The sequence below is a fragment of the Equus asinus genome, chromosome 1 (assembly GCF_041296235.1).
Source record: "Equus asinus isolate D_3611 breed Donkey chromosome 1, EquAss-T2T_v2, whole genome shotgun sequence".
In the NCBI taxonomy this organism is placed as follows: Eukaryota; Metazoa; Chordata; class Mammalia; order Perissodactyla; family Equidae; genus Equus; species Equus asinus.
In genome coordinates, this window is record NC_091790.1 from 202,901,696 (window position 1) to 202,917,263 (window position 15,568).

Sequence of the window (15,568 nt, forward strand, 5' to 3'; positions counted from 1 at the left end):
AAGGTGGAGATGTTCAAAGACTGACCCACCTTCTTCCTCTGAAACCTGCTCCACGCCCCACCCAGGGTCTCAAGTCAGGAACCTGGGGGCCACCCTGACCTCTCCTTCTCCCTCTGCATCTCCTGTCCCTGAGACCTACTAACTGAGCCCCTCAAGAGTTCAGGTTCCTTCTCTTTCCTCTGCTCCCAGGGCCCAGGCCCTGCCATACCTGGCAGCCTGCCTGTTCTGCTCCCCGCCTGGCCTCCTCCCCTCCCAGCTCGGCCCCTTCCCAGGCCAGAGGGATATCTCCAGAGCTGAAGCCTTCCTGGCGGCCCCTGTCCTCAGGAGGAGGAGGCCAAGGCAGCCAGCTGGCACAGAGGGAGGCTGGACCAGTGTGGGAATGAGAGCGCCTCTAGCCTGGTCCTCAACCACAAAACCAGAGTGAGGCTGAACCAGCCTCTCCAGGCCGTGCAGATGAAACATGTGGAGTGGGAGCTGGGGACCAGGGCCCACAGCAGGAGGAAGGGGGCACAGGCCCCGGGGACCGACTCCAAATCAAGTTAGGACACCTGCTAAGTTGATGGGAGGAAAGAAAGAACACAGTGGACCTAGGATTTGGGCATTTGACTTCATGAAATTGCAAAGTGTTCCATCCACAGCACGCGTCCTCAGCCCTAGAGTTCTCACTTGGTGCAATTAGAATCAGCCTGTAGACGGTGCCTGCGGGTGACAAAGTAAGTTCGCGCACACTCTCTTCTCACAGCATGAGGACAGTTGTTACTATTTCCATTCTATAGAGGGAGAAAAGAGTGCAGAGAAGTTACACGACTAAGTCTGTGCTGCTTGTAAATGATGAAATTGTTTTCATTATTCTTCATTTTTAGGTACTTAAAACATATTTTTACCCCAGAGGCAGAAATCATAAAAGAAAGATTGACAACTACGTAAAAATGCCAGGAAAAAATATAAAGACAAACAATAAACTATGAAAATATTTGCATCATTTTGGGTAAGCAACCATCAAGAGACTTATATAGACTTTTTTCAAATAAATATTTTAAAAGATAAGTATGACCATGGAAAATGGCCTAGAGACATGCATATATAATTCACAAAATAATAAATACAGTCAAAAACACGTGAAAAAGTTCAACTTGACTAATAACTAAAGAAATGTAAATTAAAACAATGATTATCAGTTTTCACCGGTCAAAGTGACAGTTTAAAAAATTATTCTCATTCATTGTGGGGCAGGCCGGGTGGCATAGCAGTCAAGTTCACGTGCTCTGCTTTGACAGCCCTGGGCTTCACGGGTTCAGATCCTGGGTGTGGACACACACACCACTCATCAAGCTGTGCTGTGGTGGTGTCCTACATAGAGGAAGATTGGCAGATGTTAGCTCAGGGACAATCTTCCTCACACACACACACACACACACACAGAAAATTATTCTCATTCATTGTTAGTGGAAATGTACATTGCAATCTTCCTGGAAGGCAATTTATTTTATGTATCAATACTCTTAGAAACGTGCCTGTAGACTGACCCAAAAATCCACTCCTGGGAATTTATCTTAAGGGAATAATTGAGTTGGTAGGATGAGTGACAACGAGGTTCCACAGAGCCTCTGGTTCAGTCAGTGCATGCAGCAGACAACCAGAAACAGTGCTCTGGTGTCCAGAGAAGGGAGCTCAGAGATGGATGGGGTGGTCAGAGAAGGCTTCCTGGAGGAGGAGGAGCTTGGACAGGGCAGGATTCACAGAGGCAGTAGAAATGGAGGACATTCCAGGCTGGGAACAATGCACCTCGCCTGGGGGCTTCTGGTACAGCGAGGAGCCAGTTTGAGCTGGTGGACGGAGGAGCTCTGGGGAAACTGAATCTGCCATAGGGAGGTTCTCTTGTAGATGGAGGGGCGTGTGGCGTGGGGGCTGCATGCCGCAGAGCCTGTGGGTGGTGCAGGCACTCAGGACCCTGCGGACCTGGCTCCCCCTCCCCGTCTCTCCTTCATTGCTGTTCCTCCCTGACCCTTAGTGCTGGCCAGGGTGGCACCCACAAGTGTGTGGGGTGATGGGGCACATTCAACAGGATTCGTGTAGGCTGGGTGTCACACAGGGCGCCTGGCCTGTCTTGTAGGAATTTGTTTTATGGCCACTGCCTGCCACCTGAGGGGAGAAGCCTTGGTCCCTTCTGGTAGGTTGGTACGATGGATGTCACCCAGGGGATGTCCTGGTCACTCAGGATAGGAAAGGGCTGGTGGCTGCTCTGCCCTGGGCAGGGGGTGGCTTGTGCTGTGTCATCCTCCACTGTCCCCCTGGAGCAGGGCTCCTGGGTGTCCCGAGTTTCCACAGGCCTGGGCCCACCGAGTCACATGGACCCAGTTTGGTGCCAGTCCCTGAGCCTCAGTTGCCTAATCTGGGAAGGGGGAATCCAACCCCTCATCCACAGACCTACTGTGGGGGCTCAGCAGCAGGTGAGGGGGAAGCAGTGGGGGCCGCGGCAGCCATTTCTTTTTCTTTTCTCTTCTCTTCTTTTTTTCCTTTTTTCTGGTGTTTAATAAGTTCTTGTTTAATTAGTGACCACTCATAACAAACCTACCATCTCGCTAGAGTTCTGTACAATTTTTCCATTTTACAGACGAGCAAGCTGAGTCCCAGAAGGGCAGAGTGACAGGTCACAAGAAAGTGAGTGCTGAGTGCTCCTGTCCTGAGCGTTCAGCTGAGAGTGCGTGGCACAGGCTGGCCTTCGTTGGGCAGACAGGGCAGCTGGCTGCAGGGGGAGAGACCCCAGGGTTCCCTGGGCAGGCCTCCTTCCCAGGGGCCAGTGAGGCCCAGGCCCAGCCCCGCTGGCCGGGGTAGCCGGTAAGCCCAGAGCAGCGTTACAAGCAGCAAGTGGCTCTGGAGGGAGGACCAGCTTTGTCGCTCCCAGGTCCTGGAACGCCAAGGGGGAACTGTGCCTTCTATTGGCTTTTCCTGTCACGTGCCCCGTGGGCATGAGGATGGGCAGCTCCCGTGTGTCTTTGCTGTTTGTCACCTCCCAGCAGTGCTGGATTCTTTTCTCCTCCTGTCCTCTTTCCACATATTGGCCCTTTCCCGGTTTGGGCATCAAGTTATGCTGGTTTCATAAAAGATGATGGGGAGTGTCTGTCTATTTCTGTTCTCTGGAAGAGTTTATGCCTTGGAGGTTTTGCTAGAACTGGCCTTTAAAACAGTCTAGGCCCAGCGCTTTTCATGTGGTTACGGTTTCGACTACAGAGTCAATCTCTTTAACAGTTATAGTCTATTTGGGCGTTCTATTTTTTCTTGAGTCGATGTTGGTAATTTATATTCTTCTATTCTATTGACCATTCCATTTACATTTTCAGATTTACTGGCATGTAGACGCTCATAGTTTATGTTGAAAAATTTGAACTCTGTTTTACCTGCCGTTGTACCCTCTTTCCATTGCTGACATTCAGGTCTGAGTTTATTGAACACGTGCGAGCGGCCCTCAGTCCCTCCGGTACTTGGTGAGTCTGGCTTTCCCTCTTCCCGTTGGCTCTTCTCTAACCTGCTTCCTGTTCTGCCTCAGGGAGCCCTCATCCGAGCCGGGGAGACCCTGAGGTGCTGTGCGCACTGGGCCCGCAGGTGGGCCTCTCCCAGCTTCCCAAGACTGAAATGTGTTCCCATTATGGGCAGAGCTGGTGCCGCCCACTGTGTAATCAACAGTGTCTCTGGGCGGGGGGCTTGTCAAGAATCTAACAGGGACAGTCAGATGCTCTCCTCAGAGGCTCCTCCTGTCTCCTTGGCCTCCCTCCCCTCATCCCCAATGGGTCAGCTGGGGTGCTCATCACCAGATGGATCTTTCCCCGACAGAGCTGGTCTCCGCCCTGATCAGGACCCTTCATCCCAGTGACTCATCACAGAGCGGCCAGCAGATAGAAGCGATGGAACTGCACCTGCCCAGGAAGGGCGGAAACCGCCCTGCTAACCTGGCGACCGACACTGTGGCTCCTCCCAGCTATTCCTGGGGCCTCGGGTTCAGCTGCCGGGCAGCTCCGGCGGGAATTCCAGAGACCTGTGGGGCTCAGCTCAGCCTCCCAGGAGGGCGTGGCCCGAGGCCTCTGTGTGTGCATGTGTGTGGTGGGATGTAGTGATGGTGTTTGTGGTGTGTGTTTTGTGTGGTGGGCACAGTGGGCTAATATTAGCAGGGACACAATTTCCACAGCAGCATCCCAAATAGGAGAGTCTTGTAGAGATCACTTTGGGAAATGATTTTTGCTTTTGGATCAAAAGTAGGCTGTGGCAGGAGCTCCGCCCCAGTGCGTGTAAAAGGCGCCCACTGACACAGGGTTTTCCTCCTCAAATCCATCCAGGGTGAATGTTGGGCCAGACATCTCTTTAAGCGAAGGAGAGTGTGAGCCCACTAGCCAGGCCCTCGGGAAGGGTGACATGTGAGCTGTTGGTGGCCAGGCACTCATAGGCCATGGTGGCAGGATGGAGGGCCCCTGCTCCAGGGCCCGTTGGGCCAGGAGGCCTGAGAAGACAATGCAGCCTGCAGCTGCAAGTGAAGCTGGGATCTGTGGAAACAGAGGGAGGGCCTCACCACATTGGGGCCTCAAATCCCATGGTGTCGTGGAGTGTGCACACTGGACCTGCGGTGACCTGGGGCATGGTACGCTGAGTCTGTCCCTTCCCACCTTCCTGGAGATGGTTAGCACGCAGAGCCCCGGGCAGCGCCGCACCCAACGGTGTCACGAGCTCCTCCCTTTCCTGGGGAGCACCCTGCTTTCAGATTGCCCTCCACCCTGACCCCAGAAAACCCGAGGAGGAATCTTGGAAGGTGAGGGAGGAGAGCACAGGAAACCTTCAGTCACTGGCCACACACACAGGTTCTTTACCTGCCATACAAGAGAGAGCCCAAAATAAAAACAGGAACGCCAGGCTGAGGGCAAGGAAAGAGCTTTACTGAAAGACAGCCAGACGAGGAGATGGGAGTTCATTAGAACTCAGATCCGCCTCCTCAAAGGATAAAAGGTAGGGGTTTTTGTTAGGGGTTTTAGGAAGGGGAGGGGGAGCCTGTGGCCTCGCAGGTCAGCGCTTTCCCACCAGCCTGCGTTTGGCCTTGTGAGGGTGTTGCAGGAAGGAGGGTGGAGAGATAAGCGAATCGCAGGTGGCTGTCCTTGGTTGTCCACCTCCATGGTGGATGGTGGATGCCGGTGCCAGGAAGCAGAGGAGTTGGGGTCTGGGAAGCTTCAGCTTCTTGATATTCTCTGGACATCAGTTTCCCAGTAATAAAACTTCAAAGGACCCGTAACCAGCCAAAATGTTAGCATGAGGCCCCCTGGGCGCTAACAATTTCTAACTTCCATTTGCCTTGTGAAGTTCAGGGATACAAAGGTCAAAAAACTCTGATATTTACATATGAAGGGAACTTAGAGCAGCAGGGGCAGGGGATGAGGGTTTTGGTTTGAACCCCATATATGCTGGTTCAGTGTAGGGGAACTGCTATCAGGGCTGGAATCACTTCTAGTGAACAGTGCAGAGACTGCAAGCACCGTGGCAGCCGGCCAGCCCCCACGAGCCGCTCACCTGCACCTCCATGCGCACCCCGGGGACAGAGGCAGGGTTTTGGGAACCAACAGGCCCATAGGAGCTGTAGAGGATCAAGAAATGTGGAAAAAGAAGAAATCAGTCCAGATGTCTGAGTCTTTCTCGGACTCTAGGGGACGACAGAGCAAACCCGACCTCAGGGTCCCAGGTCAACTGCTCTCAACTAATTCCTGCAGGGACCATGGCTGCGGCAGAGCACCTTGACACCTGGCCACAGCACTTAAAACAGATGTATAATTTGGAGTTAAATCACAGAAACAAGTGGCTGCAGGTGCTACCCGTTTAAGAAAAAGTGTTTGGAAAAACCACCTTAAAATTGAAAAAAAAATTTTGGCTAAAAATTTGGAAATTTTAGTTTTTGCAGTGGAACACCTGAATCCAGCTTGAGAAACATGCATAATTGGAAACAACCAATTTTGTTCAAATGCTTCTTCATTTTGCAGATGCAAAAACAAAGGTGAACCCCAGAAATGTGACTGTCGACCCTGTGGTGGAGCAAGGGTGCGAACACGGCCCCTGTCCGCCCAGCAGTCAGCTCCAGATCTTTTCTTTATGCCAGGGGCTGCTTCTTCCTGAGAGATTGTATATAACTATATACAATTGAGGCAGTGGGGCCCCCAGTCCAGCAACATCAGCACCACCATGAACTTGTCAGAAATGCAAATTCTAGAGCTCTTCTCCAGACAGATTGCATCTGAATCTGCACTAAGCAGCCCCCCGAGTGTGAAGGGCAGCTCATACATCTGCACACGTGTGTGGGCATGTACGCATTCACATATGTGGATCATCTGGGGATTATGGTCAACTCAGAAAACAGATTCTAGTCTTCGTCCTCACACAGATTTTCCAGGTGACCCTTGGCAAGTGCAGCAGACTAAATAAATGTTTGTGTCCTCCCAAATTCCTATGTTGACATCCCAGCCCCCATGTGATGGAATTAGACGTGGTGGGGCCTTTGGGAGTGCTTAGGTCATGACGGGGGAGCCCTCACAGGTGAAGTTAGTGCCTTCATAAAGGAGACCCCAGAGAGCTCTTCTGCCTCTTCCACCGCGTGAGGACCACGTCTGTGAACCCGGAAGTGGCCCTCACCCGACACTGAATCTGCCAGGGCCTTGGATCTTGGAGTCCCCAGCCTCTAGACCGAGAAGTAAGTTTCTTGGTCAGAGGCCACACAGTCTATGGTATTCTGTTAGAGCAGCCTGGCTGGGCTGAGACCGCAGCTCCCAGCTTCTTTGAGCGTCGGTTTTCTCCGTCATAAACCTGCAAGTTCTGGCCACGCGTCATTTACATTCCTTGCACTGAGGATCCAACTTGCTCAGCTTTGCCAGGGACGGTCCTGGTTATAAAAGTGAAAGTCCCACACTGCAAGACTCCCCTTGTGTTAGTTTCCCGGGGCGGCCAGAACAAAAGCACCACAATCGGGGTGGTTTAAAATGACAGAAATTTATTGTGTCACAGTTCCGGAGGCCGGAGGCTGAAATCCCGGTGGCAGCTCCTTCCGGGAGGCTCAGAGGGAGATCTGCTCCATGCCTCTCAGCTGCTGCCGGCCCTTGCTGTTCCTCAGCGTGCAGATGCCTCATTTCCGTCCCTGCTCTGTCCTCACGTGGCCTTCTTCCCTGTGTATGTCAGTCTCTGTGTCCAAATTTCCTCTTCCATTAGGGACACCAGTCACATGATTAGGGCCACCCTACTCCAGTATGACCTCATCTTGATTTGATTACGTCTGTAAAGACCCTGTTTCCAAATAAGGGCACATCACAGGTCCAGGGGCTCAGGACTTCAGCCTGTAACAGCCCCTCAGTCCCAGGCAAACCCGGGTGGTTGTCACCCTCCCACACTCTGAAGCCCGGCGCTCGCGTCGGTCCTGCCGGTGCCTCCCCTCATTCTTAGGCGTCAGCACCTGAGTCAGTGCTTCCTGGAATGCGGCCCCGGAACCACTGGCACCAGCAGCCCTGCAACTTGTTGGAAAAGCAGATTGTCTTGGGCTCCATCTTGGACCCAGGGAATCAGAAACTCTAGGGCTGAGGCCGTAAGGCCTGTGTGTGTCTTACCAAGCCCTCCAGGTGACTCTGAGGCACAAGGAAGTTTGAGACCCTCCGGGCGGAGGTGGAGCCGCCTCCCTGAGGCGTCACAGGGGAGTCAGAGGCTGCCCTAGAGCTGTTCCAGCCATTGTACAACTTCACACAGCGCTCCAGTCACAGGCACAGAGAAGGTCGCGCCTCAGGATGGTTTCTGTTCACATGTTAGAGCCGAGAAATTTAACCTTTGCAGCTGCTCCAGTGGTCACCACCACACTGGGCTTCTGCTGAAGCCTTTTCGGGTAAAGTTCAGGACGTAACCTCACAGAGATGCCACATGTCAAAGCCAGAGATTCCTGTGTTGATTTACTTGGATTCCTTGCTAGTCTGATGACAGGGGCAGGAGGAGGGAAAACATGATAAAGCACAAGCTAGGAAGCCAACAGCTCAGCCGGAAGGAGGCTCTCCTTAGGAGCAGGCGGCCGTGTGGGGGTTTCGTTCTCCGAGTAATAAATCAAGAGGCGCGGCTCCCGGGCCTTTCCTGGGCAGCAGCAGAACTGGGAAAAAGGTCTTGATTGCTGACGCCACAGTGTCTCCAGAATCTTATGCTATTTCTTGAGAAACTTCATGCCTTAGAAATATAAGCCAACACTGTTTCCTGAGTTGTAACAGGATGTGGGAGCTGGAGGGACCTTCGGAGTCTGTCTTCAAGGATGAACTGAGGTCCCCGTGCAGAAGCTGAGGGAACAAGCAAGAATCGAGACAAGAAGGTGTAAGGCAGTTGCCCAAAGATACACATTAGCCATAGAGTTGGGAGCAGAGCTGCTGTTCTGAGTCTAGTCTGATGCTCTATCTATCCGGGGTTCCTTGGGCGTACCAGGGTGTCTGGCTCAGGGGCTGTGTTCACACGTAGTGTAGTGCTAACAAGAGACTGAGTTGGGAGACCTCCCTGGGCCTCAGGTCCCTCTTCTGAAAACAGATGTTAAGTTAGCTCTCAGTTTCTTTCCAGTTCTTCCAGAGCAGACCTCCCTGGTCATTCTGTTACTCCCTAGGAAGCTATCCAAGGTGCAGAAAGGTAATAAGGATGGCTAACACAAAACTTCTGCTTAGTATAAAACTTGCCCCTCTTGGGGGAGGCGAAGGAGATAGAGGATGGTTCCGAAATCTTCTGAGGAAGGCTTCAGAAGGCATCCTGGTTTCCTGGGTACAGGCTTCACGGTAGCCCGTCAGTATGCATGACAGTCATGGTCAACGGCAGTCCCCATGGCAGCCGGGGGCCTTCTGCAAGCTGCACTCCTCCCGGATCCCCCACATGTGGCGCCCCAGCGCGCACAACAGACACGGCTGCAGCCTGCAGGAGCCAGAGACATTTTCTTGGGAGTCCAGGTGTCTCCAAGAATCGTTAAGCCTTGTTTCCATTTAGATGATAATCCGAAAGGCAGCCTCATATCCTGGGTCATCTGAATAACTTCCTGCTAATGGAGTCCTGCAGCCATCAGAGTTGGAGGCCGTCTGCACTGACAATGGCAGAGATCACTGCGCAGCAGCACTCCATCCTTATTCTGGGCTGCTAAGGGGTGAATTCAAGCAGGAAGGCCACCTCAGGGCACTGTCTGAACGGTGGGGAATTTCAGCAGGACAAACCCAGAGGAACGCGCCAAGAGGGCCGCCCCAGGGGAAGCTCATCTACTCAACCGTCAACAGACGAGCACCAACCGTGGAAGGATGCCATGAGGACAGCGCAGCCAGCACCTCCAAGAACCCAGCAAGGCTGGTGGATGGTGTCAAAAGAAGTGTCGACCCGTTCAGAGCTCTGGAAATGAATTAAACACTCGCAACAACTCTGGGAGTGTTTGTTTAAGCAAACCTCTGAATTTCAGCACTAGTTCCCAGCATTTTCTCTTGCCCTATTGCCAGCCCCTCCCCAGCGCCACGCTGGCCTAATAAACAGCAGCTGCGAAGCCCCTGGAAGGGTCTCCTGGGGTTGGTGCTCTTACAAAGCCCCATGCTCAGAGAACTATCATACTTGCCACATCTGGCAGTTCTCTGGAAAACTCCACCTGCAAAGCTTGTCTTCATTCGACCTGCCTTTTCCTTTCCGGCATTTGTCAAAAACATTCAGTGGCAATTTATTTGACATTGGAGGAAACAATAAGCCAACAAAAAAGTTTTTTTTTTTTTTTTGAGGAAGATTAGCCCTGAGCTAACATCTGCTGCCAATCCTCCTCTTTTTGCTGAGGAAGACTGGCCCTGAGCAAACATCCGTGCCCATCTTCCTCTACTTTACATGTGGGATGCCTGCCACAGCATGGCTTGCCAAGTGGTGCCATGTCCACACCAGGGATCCAAACCAGCGAACCCCGGGCTGCCGAAGCGGAACGTGTGCACTTAACTGTTGTGCCACCGGGCCGGCCTTTTTTTTTTTTTAAAGATTTTATTTTACTTTTTCCTTTTTCTCCCCAAAGCCCCCCCCCGTACATAGTTGTATATTCTTCGTTGTGGATCCTTCTAGCTGTGGCATGTGGGACGCTGCCTCAGCGTGGTCTGATGAGCAGTGCCATGTCCACGCCCAGGATTCGAACCAACGAAACACTGGGCCGCCTGCAGCGGAGCGCGTGAACTTAACCACTTGGTCACAGGGCCAGCCCCCGCCTTTTTTTTTTTTTTTTTTAACACAATAAGCTGGAAAATGAGATGTCCAAGGGGGCTCTGAAAAGGCAAGATACTCTTGGGAACCCAAGGGCCACGTACGTAGGGCTGTGCTTGCTGGTGAAAGACCTGGACAAGTCGGGTTGAAAAAGTGCCCAGAGGAGGACTGTCCACTGAGAACACTGCATCAATCAGACTGTCCCTCCTGGAAACGAAGACATTCCCAGATAAACAGAAACTGAGAGAATTCGCAGCCGGCAGACCTGTCCTGCAGGAACAGGCGTCCTCCGGGCCGGGACAGAAGGACATGCTAGAGCCCAGCGAAGACTGAAGAAGGCCAGGAAGGTAACTACAAAAGTAACTCTCAGAATTTCTTGGTTGTTAACTTTTTCTCCTATTTGATTTAAAAGGCAACTAAAGCAGCAACAGATTGGTTAATTTTATACAATATACAAAATGTAATTATATGACAATATCACAAATGACAGGGTGGGGATGAAGCTATATTTAGAAGGCAAGTTTTTGTAGAGTTGAAGCTGGCGTTAATCTGAACTGGACTGTTATAAATTAAGATGTTAATCGTAATTCCTAGGGCAATCACCAGAAAAACAACTAAAGAAACCATATATAACAGCAGAGGCTGGAGGGAAGACAGCTTTGAGCTCCTGGAGCCACTGAGGCCAGGCTGCCTGGAGCAGGGCCTCGGGGCAGATGAGGCTGAGAGGTAAGCTAGGCTAGATCATGCTGGGTCTCGAGGGCAGAAAGTTTGGGTTTTGGCACAATTATTACTAAAGGATTTTAAGCAAGGGAGTAACACAAAACAACTGATGTTTTAAACAAGTTGACTTTGGCTGCAGCGTAAAGGGTTTGGAGGGCGCGCTATTGCAATAGATCTGAACGCGGTGGAGACAGGGAATGGACAAAGCACAAGCTGGATTTCTGAAGGCGGGGCTCTTATGATTTGCTGATGGATCGGATGGAAGGCTTCCAAGTTCCTATCTTTGGTTTCTAGTGGATAATGGTGTGTCCTTTCTTGCAACAGGATCTAGGGGAGGAGCAGGTTTTTGAGGTAAATCAAGACTTCATGGGGCCAGCCCCTTGGCCAAGTGGTTAAGTTTGTGCCCTCCACTTTGGAGGCCCATGGTTCCCCAGTTCTGATCCTGAGCGTGCACCTACATACTTCTCATCAAGCCATGCTGTGGTGGCATCCCACACAGAAGAACTAGAATGACCTACAACTAGGATACACAACTATGTACTGGGAATTTTGGTGGGGGGGGGGGTCAAAACAACAGAGGAAGATTGGCAACAGGTGTTAGCTCAGGGCCACTCTTCCTCACCAAAAAGCAAAAAAAACAAAATCAATTTTGGGCATAATAAATTCGAGATGCCTATGAGACATTTAAGACAAGATAAGCCTGGAACCCACAAAGGTCCGGGTGGGAGACATAAATTTTGGTCTTTGGGAAACATGGTGGTGAGAGCTCTAGGACTGGATAAAGTGAAGAAAGAGTGTGTAGATACAAAAAGGGCCCACTGAGAGGCCAACAGAGAAGGAAACAGCCACAGTGGGCTGGGAGGAAAAGCAGATCGTGGTGTCATGGAAACAGAGAAGATTTTCAAAAAGAAGCAATTAGCTGGGAGCAACGCTACTGAAGGGACAAGAAAGAAACCACAGAAAACCTAGTGGATTTGGTGACAAGGAGGTGATGAGCAATTCAGGAAGAGCACTGTCAGGGACACGGTGGGGAGACATGGCGGACTAGAGAGGGCTGAGAGAGGATGGATAATTTAGTTTTAGCACAATTCCATCACATTAATTTTAATTTGCAACGTGATCTTATAATTGTATTTATTATGAGCCGCAGAGTAGTTTTGAATATACATTCAGCTTTATATTTGCACTTCCTGCACTTCAGCCACTCTAAGACTGCATTTATGCACCACCAAGGAAAACACTACCTTTTCCAATACAATGCTTTATCACTGACTGTAAGACTCGTTTCAATTAAGAAATGTTAAAATTTAAAAAAAGTGTTAGAAGCAGTGAAATACAGTATTAAATAAAAAATTTAAGCCAAACCTGGCAGTTGCAAGACTTTCTTCAGCAGCTCTAACACATGAGTACAGCAGACACAGAGTGAATTTGGTTATCGACCTTAGTCAACCAGTAACACCTCTAAGACAGTTTCCTCATCTGTAAATAGTGGGGCACTGTCTTCCCAGGGTGAATGGGAAGCAAACCAGCACATTAGCGTGCAGCAGGTACCACTAACCACCTCCCATCATCATCTCCAGGTAATGAGCTCCCCGTCACTGGAAGTCCCGAGCTGCAAGACCACATTTGGACCATGTGACAAACAACCCCTCTAGCAAGCGAATCAACTGTCTTGTGGATGGGATCTCCGCACTGGGGAGCCGGACTGGACCGACCGCAGGGTAGCTGCAAGGCTCAAGGTTGGAGGAAGCTCTACAAGATTTATAGCAGATTTCTGTTCTGTTCTTGGCACTTAGAACAGTGCTGAGCACACAGTAGGTGCTCAGGAAACATCTGAATGAATAGGTGAACTGCACTGAGTGAAGGAACATGATGCTGCCTCCAACAGGAGATCCAGTGCTTAGAGGTCCACTCTGTGAGAGCTGAACGTAAGTGTCCAGCACGAATATGCTGCTGAAAGTTTCCATGTACGCAGAAACAACTTCAGATGGAAAAGGCTGACTGGATCCAGATTTAATGTGGTCCCATATGCTGAGTTCTAATGCACGATATTAAGCCTAAGAATAAACCCTGTTAATAAGTAACAATACTACATTGTCAAAATTTATTTTTAAGAAGTGAGCAGTTGGTGGAGGTCTTCTAAGATTCAAATTTCATCTTGGAATGTCAAGACAAAAACAGTTAAAAGATCTAAAATAATGGCATATTCTAAAAACACAATTTTTCATTAAAAAAATCAGTTACAAGGCAAAATTGTATTTTATTAACAGAGTCAATAACATTCCCTTAAAATGTTGGAAACAGCCCTGTGAAATGTTAACTTGGAAGGGGCATCATTTAAAAACATCACTCACCTTGAACTCTGACCTCCAGTTGAGGTGGCGGCCACCACGCAGTCCAACCGCCTCCCTCCTCACCGCTGCTGCCTGCAGAGCGGGGACACGGCCTGTGCCGGAAGGAGGTGCACGGAGCTCTACACAGAACGCTTCACGCTGGAGGTTTGGGGATGGTGACAGGCAGATCTGTTTTCTAAATCAGATCCTGTCTGACATGGACATCAAGCTAGGCACGAGGAGGGACACGAAGGGTTTCCTTTTTTTTTTAAAGATTTTATTTTTCCTTTTTCTCCCCAAAGTCCCCTGATACATAGTTGTGTATCTTTTAGTTGTGGCTCCTTCTAGTTGCAGCATGTGGGATGCTGCCTCACTGTGGCTTGATGAGCAGTGCCATGTCCGTGACCAGGATTCGAACCGGCAAAACCCTGGGCTACCGAAGCAGAGCGCGTGAATTTAGCCACTCACAGCCACAGGGCCGGCCCCACGGAAGCACTTCTTAAGGTTTCCTTTTCTTCGAGTAGCCTAATTGGCAAGCAGGGAACAAGGCAGCTCTAAGGAACCCCGCCACCTGGCCCACATGAACCATCCAGTGGAGGCCAGGCCTCCGGGGGTGGAGGCAGAGCTTCAGTCGACAGAGAGCCATCCCAATTCTGGCACTCTACTCTCCCCAACTGCCCACCCACTGCTGTCCGGCGGCCCCCTCACGGCCTGGAGCCCCTGCGGTCAGCAGTCCCTGCGGGCTCTGCTCGCCTCTGCCTGCAGCCACAGCCTCCACCAGTTCCAGGAACCCAATGCTGAGCCTTCCTAGAGGCCGAGAAAGAAACCCTCAGGAGGACAAGCTTTCCTTCTTTCAAAGCCACACTGAGCAGCACCAGGGAGTAAGGTTTGCAGCTATTTTATTTACAAGTATACATTGAACACAATGAAATAAACACTGATATATCCAAGCCTAGTTAATAGTAGTGTAACAATATGTATCATTTTGATGATTACATTATTTTAAACAACAAACTACACTGAAAAATTAATGCCAATAAAATTCTTGGTCATAATATTATTAAGAAATACAATATATAAATTGAAAATATGATTGCTTAAAATTTGAAAATGGAAGTGAACTCATTTGGACAGAGTCAGAGTTTAACATAATCTGAAGGGGTTGGAGGGGACGGCGGGAAAGCGCTCTGACCCAAATGAAATCTTTCAGGTTAACAGAAGAGAAATGCAGCCGAGTCTACCAGGAAGGACGCCGGGCAGCCTGCTCCTTCAGTGGACAGGCTCTGCAGAGCTACATCACTGAGCAGGAAGACTTCCCTTGGGAAGCAGCCCCATCAATTTTCTCTGCCTCCAAAATTATCCTTCTAAAAACATCAACAGCAGTCTGAAAAACAAGGAGAAGACCAGTCAGCCTCTCGGCCCACGGGCAACCCTACTAGCCCTTCACAAGGAGGAGTCACTGTCATTTGGGGCAAGAAATCGTCTCTTAGGCCAAATGTCGGTTCCTATACTTTAAATGCAGTCATTGTGGTAGCCAAAAAATGCTCTTGTTCCCCAAAGCCTTGGAGGCCAGTGCCTAGACCCTGTCATTACCAATAACCGCCCTCCTCCCTCACCCCAAGGTCAAGCACCCACCAGACCCATCTTCCTTCTGTCTCTGGATATCCCGAATGCGACAACTCCTAACCCCACAGGGACCTGCTTCCTTGATCCGACTACATTTTCCCTGTCCCTCAGCCATGTCTTGTCCTCACTTTCCTCCCTGACCAGCACAGACTGCACAGCCCACCATCACAGTCCGTGGACTCGGACTCTCTTCTCTGCTGACTGTCCGCCTGCTGGGGTCGGCAACCTCACAGCCAACGCAGCCCAGGGAAACCCATGCTGCGCCGGGGCTCACCTGACCTCCAGGACCCTGAGTCCAAAGGGGAGCCTCGGTGCCGCCAGCAGCCCAACTCCATGTCCCTGGTCCAGAGACTCCTCCAGATGAAATTTCACACCTTCTCCTTTCGCTTCAAATTTCTAAAACCTCTCCCCTGCTCTCACACCAGCTGACAGCTGGGTTACAGTTCACCGGGAGAGCAGAAGCAGTGCTCACAAGGGAACGCCACATCCTCTGCGCACCAGACCGAGCGTCCCCTGCCTCTGGGCCCTCTACCCTGGCTCCTTCTCTCCCGCTGGCGTGAACGAAGCGCTCCTAAGCAAGCCAACACCAGCCCCAGGTCCTAGACTCTTGTCCAGCTAATCAAGGCCACTGGCTTCAGCGAGTCTCCCTCCTATTG

The 15,568-nt window shown here is 50.8% G+C and overlaps 1 protein-coding gene across 3 annotated transcripts in view; it reads right to left on the reverse strand.

Annotated features, from left to right (window-relative positions):
* Window positions 1-14,168: 14,168 nt before the first annotated feature.
* The window catches only part of RHEB (Ras homolog, mTORC1 binding), a 45,404-nt gene continuing 44,004 nt past the window's right edge, over window positions 14,169-15,568 (reverse strand). For all 3 annotated transcript variants that reach the window (XM_044765719.2, XM_044765720.2, XM_070516618.1), the window contains one exon: window positions 14,169-14,670. In XM_044765719.2, coding sequence (XP_044621654.1) covers window positions 14,578-14,670 — 93 coding nt within the window. In that variant the 3' untranslated portion in view covers window positions 14,169-14,577. The remainder of the gene's footprint in view (window positions 14,671-15,568) is intronic.